The sequence below is a fragment of the Zingiber officinale genome, chromosome 10A (assembly GCF_018446385.1).
Source record: "Zingiber officinale cultivar Zhangliang chromosome 10A, Zo_v1.1, whole genome shotgun sequence".
Lineage (NCBI taxonomy): Eukaryota > Viridiplantae > Streptophyta > Magnoliopsida > Zingiberales > Zingiberaceae > Zingiber > Zingiber officinale.
This window is the reverse complement of record NC_056004.1, coordinates 85,073,535-85,092,299: the sequence shown is the minus strand read 5'-3', so window position 1 is coordinate 85,092,299 and position 18,765 is coordinate 85,073,535. Positions and strand designations below refer to the sequence as shown.

The window sequence follows — 18,765 nt, the reverse complement described above, 5'->3', positions numbered from 1 at the left end:
TTGACCGGGAGTTGGGTTGGAGGCTTTGGACTTGAGTTTGAGTCAAGCCCAGGCTGGTCAATCGATCGGGCGATCGATTGAACCAGGGTCCAATCGATCAGTCGATTGATTAGTGTGTGCTGCGATTGTGGGAAGGCCCAATCGATCGATCGATTGGGATGTGAAATCATGAGCACAAAAACTTTCCCAATCGATCAAGCGATCGATTGGGAGCTGCCCAATCGATTGGTCGATCGATTGGGCAGGGGAGTTCTTGTGCGATCGTAAGAACACAGAACGCTTCTGAATCGATCCATCGATCGATTCAGATGTTCCCAATCGATTGGGATTCGACTGTTGCGCAAGAAACGATAGATGAACGGCTACGATGAAGCGGTGCTAACGTGGCAATCGATTGGGGATGAATTTGATCAATTGGGAGCACTGTTTAAAGCCAGGTCGGAGGGTTTTCTCCGCAGAACTTTGCGTTCTTTCCTGCGATTCTTCTGCAACTTCTCCACAGCTCTCTCCACCAGTCTTGAAGGTTCTTGGAGGCACAACCAAGTCAAGAGGTGAGTTGCAACAAGAAGAAGAAGCTAGGTTTATGGTTTGTTGTACAAATCTTGTAAATTTCCCTTGTATTTGCTTCTTTTTATATTCTTGTTGTATTGTGAGCTTGTAAGGCTTCTCTGCCTTCGGTAGTTACCGCAAAGGAGTGGTTTCATAGTGGAGGGTGCGTGAGTGTGTGGATCCTTGGACTAGTCACCTCTGCTTGAGGTGGATACCAAGTAAATCCCTAGAGTTAGCGTTGTTGGTGTTTGGTTCTTGTATTTTCCGCTGCACATCATCAAGAAGAAGCAAACCAACTCAAGCGCGACGAAACGCTATTCACCCCCCCCCCCCTAGCGGGCACAAAGGTCCTAACAATTGGTATCAGAGCTAGGTCTCTCTTCTATGGACTAACCGCCAAGAGAGCAAGAAGCTAGAGGAAGAAGAAGATGGACTTGGGAGGTCCACTTGGATGGGACATCCGGATTCCTCCGCTATACGACAAGGAAGACTTCGCCTTTTGGAGGAATCGGCTGGAGACATGGTTCCAAATGGAGTGGAACCAATGGGTTGTCTTGAGTGACTCATTTGAAGCTCCTACGGACAAGAAGGGTAAACGCCTTCGACCTCGGCATTGGACCGAAGATCAACGAGAGCAATCGGAGGCGGACAAGGAGGTAACGAGAATTTTGCATAATTTACTATCTTCTAATATTTTGTTGAGTGTAGGTGAAACCACAAATGCAAGTGATCTTTGGAAAAAGATTATTGCCTATCATGAAGACCCTACACAAGTCCAAGGAGTGGAAGAGCCCAAGGAGAAGGGCTCATTGGTCCAAGAAGAGAAGGGCCAATCCGATGTTGACACGAGGTCAACATCCGAAGAAAATGAGGAAGAAAAGATGCAATCTGATGTTGACGAGAAGTCAACATTCGAGGAGGAAAAGGAAGAGGAGGAAGAGAAAGAGAAGAAAGAGGTGGAAGAGGAGAGATCTTCCACATCCTCAAGAGATGAAGAAGTGGAAGAGTCCACATCCTCAAGTGAAGAGGAAGAAATAGAAGATGATGTCATCTCTACATTGCAAGAAAAATCAAATGGAGGATCAGACATCAACCCTGCAAGTAAAGGTATAAAGATTTCAATTATTAAAGATAAAAATCATATCATTTGCTTTGAGTGTAGGGAGCATGGGCACTACAAGAGCAAATGCCCCAAATTGGCCAAGAAGAAGGGCTAAGTAGCAACAAAGGGCAAAGAAAAGCTCAAGGAGACCAACCCCACAATAAAGAGAAGCAAGGAGCACATTGTGTACTTCTCTTGCAATCAAAGAGGACATTACCGAAGTCAATGCCCTAAAGAGAAGAAGTCAACCAAGGTGATTAGAGGAAGCACAAATCTAGGGGGAGCTTCTAAAAGCAAACCCAAGGTAACCTTTAATAGTGCAATTCCTTTTAATCATGATAAAATACATATTAGAAATAACACTTATCATTTTAATGCAAATTATCATGAAAGTAAGAAGCATGATAGTGTCAAGGGAAAATATATTCCTCCTCGTGCTAGAACTACCACACCTAAGGTTAGGAAGGTAGACAATAATTTAGGCAATAACTCTAAGGATTATAGATATATGCCTAAATATAGAAATTCTCATAGGGGTCAAGAAAAATCCCAATCTATGGATTTAATGACAGAGAACCAAGTCTTGAGATCAAGACTTGATAACTTAGAAAGAACCCTAGCAAAAATGGAAAATATGCTTAAGGGTCAAAATGAGCTTAACCTAGGAAAGTCTAGACAAGAGTCATCCAATGGCTATAGAGGTTTGGGATACAAACCTAAAGCCAAGAAGGATGTGACCTCTTTTCATAGAGTTCCATATAGCTATGGGACCAATCCTAGGTTTAGAGGTCAAGTCAAAGATACTAGGGAAGGAATCCCTAAATGTTCTTTTGGCAAGACCAATGTGACCAAGACTTCTAAGAAGTCTAACAAAGTCACAAAGAAGGTCACAAGGGAGGTCATCCCTAAAGTTGATCTAGTAAAGCTGACTAAGGCTCCAAAAAGGCCTAATAAAGTCACAAAGAAGGTTACAAGGGAAACAACCCCTAGAGTTGACCTAGTAGAAGTGACCAAGGCTTCTAAGAAGCCTAGAAAGGTCCTTAGGAAGGTATCTAGGGAAGTCATCCCTAGTGAGTACCTAGAGCATCCAAGGAGCACCAATAGGTTTTGGATTCCTAGGAGCATATTCTCTACACCCTAGATGGGTTTAGAGAATGTCAACTCCATTTGGAAAGGTAGTTAACCCAACCTTGGGAAAGTTGACACTTGAGAGCATTTTCAAGGTTATTGTTAACTTTTGAAAATGAAATGGAATATAGGGTTACTTTTTGAAAGAGTGATATATGTGCTAAAATTTGAAGAGTTGAACTCAATCTAAATTGGCATACTTAAGAAAAGTATAAGAAAAATTGAGTTAGAATTTTGATATTTTCTTAAGGAATTAAGAGAAAACTCATGCTTTAATCAAATGTGATTACGCCTTGAAGGGAAAAAAGGTGTCAAGTGTGAGGATTTGAAATTAGGTTAAATTGACACACTTGAGAAGCAAAAGTAATGCCAAATTTGGAATTCGATATTTTCTTATGGAATTAAGGGAAATATAAACCTTAATCCAAATGGTCATTCTTGGAAAGAGTAATATGTGCCAAATCTTAAGAAATTATAGTTGAATTAAATTGGCACAATTGGGAAAACATAAGAAATACCAAATTGAGATTTTGGTATTTTCTTAGGGTAAATAAAGGAAAATCTAGGTCCTAATGTAAGATATTTACTCTTTGGAAGAGTAAAATGTGTCAAACTTTGAGGATTTGAACTTGAGTTAAATGGACACATTTAGAAGAGGATAAGAAATGTCAAGTTGGGGTTTTGGCATTTTCTTAGAAGGTTAAAGGTGAATCTAAGCCTTAATTTGATTTCATTTACTCTTTTAAAGAGTAAAATGTGCCAAGTCTTGAGGAATTAGACTTAAATTTAAATTGGCACAAATGCAAAAAGAAATACCAAGTTGGAAATTTGGTATTCTATTGAGGGGTTAAGGGAAAATTTAAACCTTAATCAAATTAATTACTCTTTGGAAGAGTAAGTTATGCCAAACCTTGAGGAATCACATCAAAGATAAGTTGGCACACTTGGAGAAAGGATAAGAAATGTCTAGTTGAGATATTAGTATGTTCTTAAGGAACTAAGAGCAAATCTAAATCTTAAGTCTCAACGTTTAATCCTTAAGAGGAGTAATTTGTGTCAAACAAAAATTTGAGGATTGAATTTTTAATCTCAATTGGCACAAATAAAAAAGGGTAAAAGAAATATCAAGTTGGGTTTTTCTTCAAGAAATGGACAATTTAGGATTTAATTTTAAGATTAGTTAAGGTCTAAGGACACTTAGATAGGTAATCTAGGTATTTTATTTATGCTAATTTGTCATGCTTTGTTTGTCCATCATATGTCATGACATCATATTTATATTTAGCATTCATATTTTATTATGAAAAATACAAAAATATCATATCATGTCATACATACATCATGTAAAATACCGAAAATAGGCGAATATTAATAAAGGAATTTTTCGGAATTTTTGGAAAATTTTCGGGAATTTTTCGGAGCTCGTACGAACGAGTTAACGGGGATAAAAACGGGGCCCGGAAAAGCCTGTTTAGGCTACCCGATTTAAGCGAGGAAAAGATTTTTATTTATATATCTTATTCCTATTTTATTTTCTTTGTTTTTTTTCGTTTTGTTGTCGCCGAAACCGAGCCAAAGCCCCCACACCCCTTCCTTCTTCTCCCCGACGCCGACGCGTGCTTCTCCTTCTTTGCCCTAACCGGCGCCGACGCCGGCGGTTTCTTCCTCTCCACAGCCGAGTGATCTTGTGCCCTAGACCTCGAGCCACCACCCGATCACCAGAAGGAAAGACCAAAGCCAGCCCTCATCTCGCTGTGCCCTAGCACCGACCGCGATTTCCTCTGCCCGACACCGAGCCCTAGCCTCTCCACCGCCCCCTTTTGATCTCCACTGCTCTCCTCTTCTGCCCTTCTTTTGGGTTGTCGCGGAGATCCCAAATCACGCTGAGCGGCATCACGCCATCTCCTCCCTGCGCCGATTGACATCTGGGTAGCATTTCACCTCACCGGAGCAGTGGTGTTGCCGTGCTTGTTGTGCCCTAGCCAGAGTCGCCCGTGCCCTAGTCTTGTGTACACACTGCCTTCCACTCGATCGCTGTGGAAACAACTGCTGCCGTCACCAGAAGGGAGGAGTTGCCGAAGGAAATTGGGGATCTGTTACTGACCTCATCCCTCTGTCCTTGCTCATACTCACGGAGCTAAGCTTCCCTCACGCACCTTGCGGCCGGGTTTGAGGTGATCACCAGCCTTGACTACTGATTTAGGTAAGTGGATGTGGAATGGTTGGTTTGTGTACCTGGTTGAGTGTGGGATTGCTAATTTAGAGTATATGGTTTGGTGGATAGCAACTTCACCAGTTTCAGCTACTGTTGCTTGCTGTCATCGTCGGAGAAGAAGGTCAGGTAAGGATCCTTTTAACTACAACAGTAATGTAGATGTAGATTTTGGTATATTACTATAAGGATTCCTAATTAGTGGAATTATGTTTATGTTGATTAGGGTTCTCCCTAAGTAGGTTGGGCATTTTCTTTAGCTATTTAATTCATTTGAATTTAGCTAAATAAAACTATACATGTACGATTATTACAGGATTCAGATTCAGAACGAGCACATCGACGTAGAGGTTGATTAGCTCGATCTACATTGGAGGCGGGTACCTTCTGACTTATCTTTTATGATATTGTCTATGGATATGCATAGTATTTTATAACTACAAGCAATGAACATGTTTGTCTTTGGTATGTCACTGTTTGATATCCATAGCATGTTAGGTTTATCGCCTGTGAAGTATCCATACTTATATCTTGTGATTTGTTACCATGAGTATCTTGTTGCCATGAGTACTTAATTACCATGAGTATCTTAGTTTCTAGAATAAGTGACATACTATGTTTTACTGAGGTTAGGACTAGGTTCTGGAATTTTGGTTTCAGTCATGTGTATCGAGATTGTCTGATACTTAGGTTTTATGCCATGACTGGCTTGTGTACCTCTATTTGTATATCGTATATGATTCATGTACCTAGACCTTGATTCTTGATATGTGCATATTGTTGGTACATATGTTATGGAAGGAGATATGTTTAGGATCTAGGTTGCTATACCATAGAGGACCTGTATGTCCTAGATCCGTGGATTGACCTACTGATACTGTGGTACCCATATTATGTATATATGGATTTTTCTATGCTGATCAGGATATTCCATACTTATTATGTTCAGGACATAGGTTTATGATATTCTATCTGACCTGTGTACTATAGATTTTGGTATGTGACCATCGTTTTTACAGTACCCATTTTGTATATATGGATATGGTTATGTTGATCAGTTTTTGTTATGCATAGTGACATGCATCATGATTGCATGCTGTGCGATTGTCGGCTCCACTATGGTTGAGCCCATCGCCAGTTACATGTACTGCACACACCCCCACTCATGGTTTAGTGGTATATCAGGCAGGTGTGTGGCGGTTCTGCTGTTTGGCTCCGTTGGTCATATGACCCAGCGTGGTAGCCGGCAGTCAGTTCCGCTCTGTTTGGCTCCGCTGGCATTTAGTGTAGCAGCGTAGTAGCCGGCAGACGGTGGACTCTGTTTGGCTCCGTTGGTCAGGTGACTCAGCGTGGTAGCCGGCAGAGATACCTCCCCGTCATCGTGTACCGGGAGATGAGAGCATTGAGCTCCCCCATTTATGATTTGGGGTCACAGGACAGGAGTACTCCGACAGCATCCCGTCCACTCGGTCACTCATCAGGAGCAGTGACGACAGAGTGCACGGTTGTCATAGCCCTACCCACTCGGTCTCGCCATTTGTGTGAGAGGACTGACTGGCGTCAGGGGTGACCAGGACGCATCATTAGCATCATATGCATTGATGTATTTATATTATTGTGATTGTGTTTGCTGCATTTGGTTGCTGCATTTTGGTTGGATGCATACCTTTGACCTGCATACAGGATTATTGACACTTTCGGTTTGACGACCCTTTTGTCTGGATAGGAGTTCCTGGTGAGTACAGCTTCCTCAGTTACCTTTCAGTTTTGCATATTCCCTATATATGATTAGGAAGCTGTATTCCATGTTTGTTGCTGTTAGATATATCTTACTACTCATGTCCATTGGTATTCGCTGAGTTGTTGAACTCACCCCGTTGACACTATCTTTTTCAGGTACCAGGTTATTTATGGTGTCGCTTGGAGCATCCTGTCTGCTGGTCCCCACGTCACATCAGAAGACTTATCGGTTTCACGTATGTTTTGTTTGTTTTATGTATCAGTTTGTTTAGCTCTGTACTCTGGTTTTATTTTTGGAGTGTTGAGGTTGTTATGTGGTATTTTGTATTTGTTATTGGTTGTGTAAGCCTAGCCGGCTAGCAGTTTTGTGTTTTGGTTTTGGTACAGCCGAGTGGGCTGCTTTATTTTTAACTGCGTGGTTGTGTCAGCCAGAGGCTGAATTTGATATTAACTGCGTGGTGTTTGTTTTCTTTTATTGTTATTATTCCAGCCGCATGTGGCTGAGGTATATAGTGCTTGTAGAAAAGTTTCAGATTGTCTGCCGTACAGGGGAGATGCTGCCGAAATTTCTTCGGACAGAGACTCCTCCGGGGTGTGACACATCATGTAGCTATAGCATGTTTTTCTCTTGAAAATTACTTATTTTGACGTATGCCATGTAACATCATGAATTATGTTAATTCCCTTGTAATTAAGGACAAAAGGCATTTATTAAGAATGGTAAATATCCCAACAAGTGGGATTATACAAAATGACATCCTAGGTGGATGATCATAAGTCTCTTAATGCCTAGATAGATATGCATGATCCCTTAGTTTAGGGCAAAATCAAATATACATCTCACAAAGAATCATAAGGTGACTTGTATGTGTTTTAGCACACATTAGATACAAGTGAGATGTTAGGATGGTGAACAAAACTCAAGATGTTGATTTAGTGCATCTTGTTGAGTTTTAAGTTCATCAAAGCACATAGTCATGTGACTTCCAATCATTGGGAAAGCTAATGTACAAATCATGTGCATTGAGCCCAAAGAACATGGTTGGATATTGGTTTTAAAAATGATTTTAAAATGCTTTTGGAAAACCTTGGTGAAGACTATCTTTTGATAGTGATCATCATTGAATAGTTAAACACAAACTTGAAGAAAACACTAAAGTTTTTACAAGCTTTCAAATTTGTGTCAAATTTTTAAAATAAGAAGTATTTTCATAGAAAACTATTTTTTCTTGATAAAGTATACCCTAAATAATGACTACATAAGTTTTCATGAATTTTAGATTTTTGTAGAATTGTTAGGGAGTTTCTGAATTTCGCTGAAATTGGATTTCAGAGAAATCAGAAACCTAATCGATCAGCTGATCGATTGGATTGGGTTCAATCGATCAACCGATCGATTGGGAAGCCAATTCCTGCGAATAGAAGGGTAGTGAATCGATCAGTCGATCGATTGACTCAGACTGGATCGATCAGTTGATCGATTCAGAGGGAATTTCTGTGAGCAGTAGCTTGCGGAATCGATCAATAGATCGATTGAAGTGATTTCAATCGATTGGGTCCCAACTTCAATCGATTGGGAAGTCTGATTTTGGCCTGAAAAGCCTGATTTCAGCACTTCAAGTCACTTTGAGTCCCGATAACCACTCCAAACCCCTTGGAATACATTTGTATATGTTTAGGGGGAGTTTTCATGATGAAAATAAGTATGGATTGGTTAAGAAAAACCAAAGTGAAGTTTAGGATAAGGTTTAGTTTCAATTCTGAATTGTGAAACCTTAAAACTTCAAGTTTTGGTTGTCAAGGGTCATTAACCATTCCTAACCCTTTGGAATATATTTGTATACACTTAGGGGGAGTTTTCATGATGAAAATAAGCATGGTTTGGTTAATGTCGACTTAGGTGAAGTTTAGGTTGAGGTTTAGTTTCATTATTGAATTTTGAACCTCAAAACTTCGAGTTTTGGTTTTCCTAATTATTTAGGAATCCCAAGTCATTGTTGGTGCAATGATAGAAGTTTGATCATGTTTTTAGGGGGGGTTACTCTTTGAAAACATAAAAAATAACTTTTCAAATACCTTGGAAGGGGATTAACCCTTCGTGATGATTTAATACTCAGGGTCGAGTATTGAGGAGCAATAGAAGATTGGTTATCTTCATTGCTAGGCTGATAAATGCTCTCGGGTGAGCATTGTGGAGTAGATTACTACTCAAGGGGGAGCATTGGGTTAATGAAGGGAATCAGACCTTCATTGGTAAAATGAAAAATACTCTTGGATGAGCATTGAGAAAAGGATTACTGCTCAAAGGGGAGCATTGGGTTAATGAAGGGAATCAGACCTTCATTGGTAAAGTGAAAAATGCTCTTGGATGAGCATTGAGAAGAAGATTACTGCTCAAGGGGGAGCATTGGGTTAATAAAGGCAATCAGACCTTCATTGGTAAAGTGAAAAATACTCTTGGATGAGCATTGAGAAGAAGATTACTGCTCAAGGGGGAGCATTGAATACAATGAATGGGAGTTTCATTGGGAAGTTGATGCATGCTCTAGGATGAGCATTTTGAAGTGAAGTAGAGCTCAAGGGGGAGCTTTGGAGGTTATTAACAACATGTGAGGTTGTAAACAACGAAGAGTTAATTCTTATGGAGAAGTGTTTGTTTTCAGTGTTTGATGTGTGACAAAGGGGGATAATGGAAGGTTAAGTTAGGTCTTCATCCCAAGTAGGGGAAGTTTATCCTCTAGGAAAGGGAGAGAATGAAGGAAACCTTCATTCATGCCTTGTCAAGAAGAGGTTAAGGCTATGGGATTTAGCCTTGGTATAAAGAAGAGGTTAAGGCTATGAGATTTAGCCTTGTGATAAATAAAATGTTAAGGCTATGAAATTTAGCCTAACTTAGAGGAATTGTCAAGCATCAAAAAGGGGGAGATTGTTGGGGCAATTTCCCTTGGTCAAGGTTGACCAGTTTGACTAAGCTTGAGTTGAGTCAAGCTTGAGTCGGGGTTTGAGTTTTGATGTTTGACAATATATGGAGATTGCTAGGGTAATCGTCCGATTATGGAGATGGTCAAAGGGTTGACCAGGTTGATGAGAATATAAGTCAAGTACGTTAAGGTTGACAGGAGACTTGACTGGGAAAGTCCTAACTAGAGGTTAGGCATATGGAAGTCCTAACTAGAGGTTAGACATATGTAAAGTCCTAACTGGAGGTTAGGCATATGGAAGTCCTAACTGGAGTTTAGGCAGTGGTGGAAGTCATAACTGGAGTTTAGGCAGTGGTGAAAGTCTTAACTGGAGTCTAGGAAGTCCTAACTGGAGTCTAGGCAGTGGTGGAAGTCCTAACTGGAGTTTAGGCAGTGGTGGAAGTCCTAACTGAAGGTTAGGCAAATTGGAAAGTCCAAGTGTGATCTTGGAAAAAGAGAAAGTCCTAGTGAGAAGCCAGGCAATTGGAAAGTCCAAGTGTGATCTTGGCAAAAGAGAAAGTCCTAGTGAGAAGTCAGGCAATTGGAAAGTCCAAGTGTGATCTTAGCAAAAGGTGGAAAGTCCAAGTATGATCTTGGCAAGTGAGAAAGTCCTGGTGAGGAGCCAGACAATTGGAAAGTCCAAGTGTGATATTGGCACAGGTTGTAAGTCCAAGCATGTGGTCTTGACAAGGTAAGTCTTAGTGTGACTTGGCAAGGAGAACTCGATAACTAAGATGTGGCTGAAGGAAGCTCTAGAAGGCAAGGCATGAAGGATGGAGAGATATCTGAGGGACGCAAGGCTGATAGAGGAGGTTAGAAGTCTAGTTCAAGGTTAGTCGAGTGTGGTGGTATAATCTGACAACTAGGATGAGGGCGAAGGAAGCTCCTGAAGGCAAGGCGTAAAGGATGGGAGATATCCGAGGGACGTAAGACTGATGGAGGAGGCTAGTTCAAAGTTGGTTGGGTGTGGCCAAATACTAGGCACGGAGACCCAACAGGTCACGGTTAATCGGGAGTTAGGTTAGAGGCTTTGGACTTGAGTTTGAGTCAAGTCCAGGCTGGTCAATCGATCAGGCGATCGTTTGAACCAGGGTCCAATCGATCGGTCGATCAATTGGTGTGTGCTGCGATTGTGGGAAGGCCTAATCGATCGGTCGATCGATTGGGATGTGAAATCACGAGCACAGAAATTTTCCCAATCGATCGAGCGATCAATTGGGAGTTGCCCAATCGATTGGTCGATCGATTAGGTAGGGGAGTTCTCGCGCGATCGCGAGAACACAGAACACTTCTTAATCGATCCACTAATTGATTCATATGTTCCCAATCGATCGGTCGATCGATTGGGATTCGACCGTTGCGCAGAAAATGAGCGATGGACGGCTATACTGAAATGGTGCTGACGTTGCAATCGATTGGGGATGAATTTGATCGATTGGGTGCACTGTTTAAAGCCAGGGCGGAGCGTTTTCTCCGCAGAACTTTGCGTTCTTTCCTGCTATTCTTCTACGACTTCTCCACAGCTCTCTCCGCCAGTCTTTAAGGTTCTTGGAGGCATGTCCAAGTCAATAGGCGAGTTGCAACAAGAAGAAGAAGCTAGGGTTAGAGTTTATTGTACAAATCTTGTAAGATTTCCCTTGTGTTTACTTCTCTTTATATTCTTGTTGTATTGTGAGCTTATAAGGTTTCTCCGCCTTCTGTAGTTACCACAAAGGAGTGGTTTCATAGTGAAGGGTATGTGAGTGTGTGGATCCTTGGACTAGTCACCTATGCTTGAGGTGGATACTAAGTAAATCCCTAGAGTTAGCGTTGTTGGTGTTTGGTTCTTGTATTTTTCGCTGCACATCATCAAGAAGAAGCAAACCAATTCAAGCGCGACGAAATGCTATTCACCCCCCCCCCCCCTCTGGTGGGCACAAAGGTCCTAACAAATATCACGCCATAGGGTAGATGCCATAGCAAGGTTGTAGCTGCTTCAGTTCATGAGAAGTGGAGATAGTAACAAGATGTTATCTCATGCATGCTTTCTAGCTTATGGTGTGTTATTGAGGACTTAAGTTTGTATCATTGTAAGAAAATAAGAGGTATTTAATTTACAAGTCCAATTCTTCTTGTCTTTGTAATTCTTCATAAATACTGTATTTTATCTCTGTAATTCATTATGATTTTTATGTTTGGGTCAGTAGTATATTCTTTCACTTGTACAATTACTGCAAGATAAACATAAGAATGCACTACAAAAAAATCATATCAGGCCCATGTTAGGCCTGATATGATTTCATATCAGGCCCGCATTGGTCCTGATATGGAATCATATCAGGTCCGCGTTGGGCCTGATATGATTCATATCAGGCATAACATGTAGGTTTTTTGCTGATTCTTTTTTCTTATATTTTAACAACTTATAAAAGTAAAAATAAACAATGGATAGTATATTTGAACTCCTTACAATATCAGGAATCTACAAGAACTGGAATGAGTGCAATCGGAGCTCTCTAGGTCCATTAGTGAGTTTCGGTCAAAATCCACTAATGGACCTAGAGAGCTCCGAATGCACTCATTCCAGTTCATGTGGATTCCTGATATTGCAAGGAGTTCAAATATGCTATCCATTATTTATACACGTTAGGCCTGATATGAATCATATCAGGCCTATGTTAGGCCTGATATGATTCCTTACCAGGCCCAATATGGGCCTGATATGATTCATATCAGGCCTAATATGGAGATTTTATGCTGATTCTTTCTTCTTATATTTTAACACATTCTAAAAGTCAAAATAAATAATGGATAGCATATTTGAACTCCTTGCAACATCAGGAATCCATAAAAATTGAAATGGGTGCAATCGAAAGTCTCTAGGTCCATCAGTGGGTTTTGGTCAAAACTCACTGATGGACCTAGAGAGCTCCGATTAGAAATGGAGCTCCATAAGGTTGTAGTTGCTTCAGTTTATGAGAAATGGAGATAGTAACAAGATGTTATATCATGCATGCTTTCTAGCTTATGGTGTGTTACTGAGGACTTCAGCTTGTAACATTGTAAGAAAATAAGAGGTATTTAATTTACAAGTCCAATTCTTCTTATCTTTGTAATTCTTCATAAATACTGTATTTTGTCTCTGTAATTCATTATGATTTTTATGTTTGGGTTAGTAGTATATTCTTTCACTTGTACAATTATTGCAAGCTAAACATAAGAATGCACTACAAAAAAATCATATCAGACCCATGTTAGGCCTGATATGATTTCATATCAGACCCACGTTGGGCCTGATATAGAGTCATATCAGGCCCACGTTGGGCCTAATATAGAATCATATCAGGCCTAACATGGGCCTGATATGATTCATATCAGGCCTAACGTGTAAGTTTTTTGTTGACTCTTTCTTCTTATATTTTAACACATTCTAAAAGTCAAAATAAACAATGAATAACACATTTGAACTCCTTGCAATATCAGGAATCTACAGGAACTGGAATGAGTGCAATCGAAGCTCTCTAAGTCCATCAGTGGGTTTCGGTCAAAATCCACTGATGGACCTAGAGAGCTCCGAATGCACTCATTCCAGTACCTGTGGATTCTTGATATTGAAAGGAGTTCAAATATACTATTCATTGTTTATTTTGACTTTTAGAATGTGTGAAAATATAAGAAGAATGAATCAGCAAAATCTTCATGTTAGGCCTGATATGAATCATATCAAGCCTATGTTAGGCCTGATATGATTCCATATCAGGCCCAATGTGGGCCTGATATGATTCCATACCAGGCCCAATGTGGGCCTGATATGATTCATATCAGGCATAATGTGGAGGTTTTATGCTGATTCTTTCTTCTTATATTTTAACACATCTTAAAAGTCAAAATAAATAATGGATAGCATATTTGAACTCTTTGCAACATTAGGAATCCATAAGAACTGAAATGGGTGCAATCGAAACTCTCTAGGTCCATCAGTGGATTTTGGTCAAAACCCACTGATGGACCTAAAGAGCTCCGATTAGGAATGGAGCTCCATAAGGTTGTAGCTGCTTCAGTTTATGAGAAATAGAGATAGTAACAAGATGTTATCTCATGCATGCTTTCTAGCTTATGGTGTGTTACTGAGGACTTCAGCTTGTAACATTGTAAGAAAATAAGAGGTATTTAATTTACAAGTCCAATTCTTCTTGTCTTTGTAATTCTTCATAAATACTGTATTTTGTCTTTGTAATTCATTATGATTTTTATGTTTGGGTCAGTAGTATATTCTTTCACTTGTACAATTATTGCAAGCTAAACATAAGAATGCACTAAAAAAATCATATCAAGCCCATGTTAGGCCTGATATGATTTCATATCAGGTCCACGTTGGGCCTAATATGGAATCATATCAGGTCCACGTTGGGCCTAATATGGAATCATATCAGGCCTAACATGGGCCTGATATGATTCATATCAGGCCTAACGTGTATGTTTTTTGCTGACTCTTTCTTCTTATATTTTAACACATTCTAAAAGTCAAAATAAACAATGGGTAACATATTTGAACTCCTTGCAATGTCAGAAATCCACAACAATTGGAATTGGTGCAATCCGAGCTCTCTAGGTCCATCAGTGAATTTGGACCATTTGACTCGTTTAGTGTCACACACACTCAAACTCGCTTCATTATCCAACTCTAGAACATCAGATGATGGTACTAATTCTTTGTCGGTCTCAGATACGTCTATGCTAGCCCTCCTTGATTCATCCGAGAGCATGAATGATGATTATGGAGAAGAAATTCCATAAGAAGGGGATGACATTATAAATTGACTTGTCATGGACTGTCAATATTCGGATGGGTACATATAAAATGGAAGTTAAGGATCATTACTCGAAGAGCCGACAAGGTTTGAGAACTCTAAAAATTCGGAGGATATTGTGGAATGTATGGAATATTTAGAAAATTTTAGGGGTAGTGCGTGGAAGTGGAAAATTAAGAATATTGAATATCAGGATGATTGCGTGAACTTTGCAAAGTTATATTTTTAGAATTGGAAAATTTTCAAAAAGATCCACTATAATTTGGATCAATTTCAAAAGAATGAAGGATGAATGGATTATAAAAAAGAAGAATGGAATGACTTAATTGGAAATTGTTGGAAAAAATTAGTTAGAAAAAAAATCGGCCAGAAAATACTATTGAAAGAAAGATAGAAAAAAAGAGGACAGAATTTTGGTCCATTAAAAAGTAGAACAAGGGATGAATCATTTATAATTTGGTCGAATCGTAGTCGCGATCATGTCGTAATTGATTATGATTCCTCCCTACGTTCATCATCTCCTCAGGTTATAGTTTGAGTTGGGGCGGATGGCTGGAGGCTGTTGACAATAGGCAAGTGCCCAGACAGCTTGGTGCAAGAGAGGGGGGTTTCTGGCTATTCGTCTTGATCCAAATTATAATCTATAAAATAGTAAACTTAGGGATAAATTATAATCCATTATGATCGAATCATAGTCATAATTCGATCCTAATAAGATTACAAATCATAAGTGGTCCAATGCTAATCATTTTTTTATTTTTTTTAATTGGAATAGAACAAAATGTGACAAAAATCAACGGTAAAAAACACAACGATTCAAAGACGAGCTCGAAACAACACTTAACTAATATATATATTTCTTTCGAGAGGGCCAACCTTCCAAGAACGGTTTCGAAATATTAAACCCAGCCACAGATTTTTTTTTAATAAAAAAGTAAGCCACAACGGTGTCCTAATTTTTGACACGACTTTCGGAAAAAAAAAAAATCCATAGAAAAAACCAGCGTCGGCGTTGCCCTTGATTCGATCCTTCGCGGGCAGTGCCCGTATCCATTCATTTAATAAAAAAAAATGTGAGAGCATTCACGAGACAACAGGGTGCGGATATCGATTTAAAATATCATCGTAATTCGAACTTCAACGTTCGAAAATACCCCATCTAAAAAAAATTCAAATTATTCTTCTTTATCATCGCACCGTGTCCGAGACACTTTGTCCTCACTCATCTACATTTTGCTTCAATTTAACGTGACTTAATCATATATTAGTGTTGGAGGAGAGATCCTGTCTCCTTTCCTGATTTTTTTCCTCTTTCATAATTTAACACCGTAATCCAACTTATAAATAGGGAAAGGATTAGAGGACTCCTGTTAATTACGTTCTTTCTCATTTATTACAGATCGTTAATCGTTAATCGACTCAGCCATGTCCTCTCTCCGCCGTCACGCCGTCGTCGTTTCCTTCCCCGCCCCCGGCCAGCTCAACCCCACCCTCGACCTGGCCAACCTCCTCCACCTCCGAGGCTTCCTCGTCACCTTCGTCAACACCAGCTCCGGCCTCCATCGGATCCTCCAGACATCCCAAGCTTTCCCGCCCGAATCCGACCTCCTCCGCTTCGAGACCATCCCCGATGGCTACTCTCTCGACTCCTCCGGCGCTCCCAACAACGAGGAGCTACGCCGCTCCATCAACCGCACCTGCGCAGCGCATTTGGGGCAACTCCTGCGGCGACTGAAGCAGGATCCGGTCCTACCGCCCGTCTCCTGCGTCGTCGCCAACTTCTTGATAGCATCGGAGGCGGTGGGGGCGACGGAGGAGATGGGAATCCCCTTTTTTGTGCTCTGGACTACCAGCGCTTGCAGTCTCCTCGGATCTCTCCATCTGCGGGACCTAATCCGAAGAGGATACGCGCCGCTCAAAGGTAAAACACCAAGAACACAAAATCATCATTTTGGGAGAACACGAGCTTGTTTCTAGTTTCAGTAATCAACAAGTATGAGAATTTCTTTAAACGATGGATTGGTTGCTCTCATTTGTTCCTTTGTAGATCAGAGCTTCTTGACAAACGAATACCTCGATACCCCAATCGACTGGATTCCCGGCTTCGAAGGCATCCGTCTGAGAGATCTTTCCAGTTTCATCAGAACAACAAACCCTAACCAATTCTTCCTGAACTGTGAGATGGAAGAAGTGGCTTGTGCCCAGAGAGCTTCCGGTGTGATCCTCAACACATTTGATGAAATGGAAGGCAAGGTCTTGGATGCCATCAAAGCTTCCTTGCCTCGAACCCTTGCAGTAGGCCCTCTGTTCCTGCTACTCAACCAGATGAAAGGCGTGCCAAAGAATTTGAACCTTTTCGAAGAAGATCGCGGGTACAAAGAGTGGCTAAACTCTCAGAGACATGCTTCAGTCGTTTACGCCTGCTTCGGAAGCTTGGCACGTTTAACAAGTGAACAATTGATGGAGTTTGCATGGGGTCTTGCTGATAGCAAGCATCCTTTTCTGTTGAGCATCAGGCCGGATCTCGTTGAGAATGTTGAAGGTGGATTGCCTGAGGAGTTCATCAGGGAAGTCGAAGGGAGGGGTTGGGTCACGAATTGGTGCGATCAAGGCCGAGTGCTTCGCCACTCTTCCATTGGTGGCTTCCTCACGCATGGTGGTTGGAACTCCATGTTGGAGAGTGTTTGCAGTGGAGTACCAATGCTCATTTGGCCTGGCTTTGCCGACCAATTCACAAACTGCAGGTTTGCTTGCGAGGATTGGGGGATAGCAATGGAGATCGAGCAAGAAGTGAAGAGGGAGCAGATCAGGAAGCTCGTTGTGGAACTGATGCAAGGGGAGAGGGGGCAGGAGATGAGGAAGAAGGTGATGAAGTGGAAGGAGATGGCAGAGCAAGCTACTAATGCAGAGGGAGGAAGCTCTTATGCTAACTTGATGAGATTAACCGAAGCTTTGTGTCGAAACGAAGTTTGAGACAGAATTTGCGAATACCAATCGAAGAACTTCGAGCATTCTCGCCACAAAACAACTTCATTTAAGCCATGTTAGTTGAATATGAGAGGATGGCAAAAGCTGAAGGAGTGAAGTATATGTAACTGAATCAAGAATAAAGTGTTTCAAGTGTGACTTCATGGTGCTTTGAATCTGTTCCTGTTGGAATGATTTGCCGAAGATAATGAAATTGTCTGAGTGTCCGAGTCAACCGAGTGCCTATGCTGACTGAGTGCCGAGTGCGCCGAGCTTCTGAATAAGTCAAGTGCCTGAGCTACCTAGTGGGACAAGCTGGTCGAACTGTCGAGTGGCTTAGTGGATGTGTGATCAGCATTACAATTTAATATCCCTTAAAATGGGTACAATTTATCCCTTAAGATGGATACATGTATGATTTAATACTTGTGATATCAAACAATTTAATATCCCTTAAGATGGATACATGTATGATTTAATACTTGTGATATCGAAAATGATTAAGTGATCTAATTTAAGATTATTAGGTATTAGGTTATTGGCTGGGAACCTCTTATGTGTAAAACTCATTTTTTGTATCAATGATCATCTATGGGTTGATAATATATGTAGACTATATATAGGATTAGTCCCAAGGATTTAGAGATATTGACCTAATTTTTTATTTCCCATCAACAAGAAGTTTTATGGTGTTGTCTCCCCCAAATTCCTTTGGGAGATCATTCTCTACTTCCTCTTCTTCTTCATCAAGAATTACTCAGATGATGTTTCGACAAAGACATAACTCTTCAATCAGGTTCATTGTCTTTCAGTTTATGTATTACTTTATTATACCATATATTCGATGGAACTAGATCATGTCTTGTGTTTTCTTTGCTTGAGTTCTTATTCATTTCTAGAATTTATGTGGTTAGGAGAGAATTTAAGTCCTATTAATTGGTATCAGAGCCAAGGCTATGTTTCACCAATTTCATGGCAATACTGTTTGTTTTTGTTGGAATGTATACTAAAAGCATAGCTTTTGTATAAATATTTATTTAGAAATAAGAATCACATTGGTCAAATGTCTACATTTATGCTAAGTGTAGTTGTCTATTTAATTTATATTGTAAATAACATGGTGTGAAGAGACACACAGAAGATCATGTTATTAGATCCTTATAAATTATAAATAGTAGCTTACAACCAAGATGGAATGAGACAAACCAGTGGAGTGGTTGAAGTGTAATTTGGTAATAGTTTATCTTGACTATAATATTACACTAGTACACTATGAGTGTATTGAATATGACCATTTGAGGTGGTTTCTTTTTATAC

The 18,765-nt window shown here is 40.3% G+C and overlaps 1 protein-coding gene across 1 annotated transcript; it reads left to right on the top strand.

Moving 5' to 3' along the window:
* Window positions 1-15,697: 15,697 nt before the first annotated feature.
* On the top strand, window positions 15,698-17,612 carry LOC122028126 (7-deoxyloganetin glucosyltransferase-like). The gene is made up of 2 exons (XM_042587137.1): window positions 15,698-16,402; window positions 16,529-17,612. The coding sequence occupies exons 1-2, from the start codon at window positions 15,907-15,909 to the stop codon at window positions 17,452-17,454; spliced, it is 1,422 nt and encodes a 473-aa protein (XP_042443071.1). The 5' UTR covers window positions 15,698-15,906; the 3' UTR covers window positions 17,455-17,612.
* The last annotated feature ends 1,153 nt before the right edge of the window (window positions 17,613-18,765 follow it).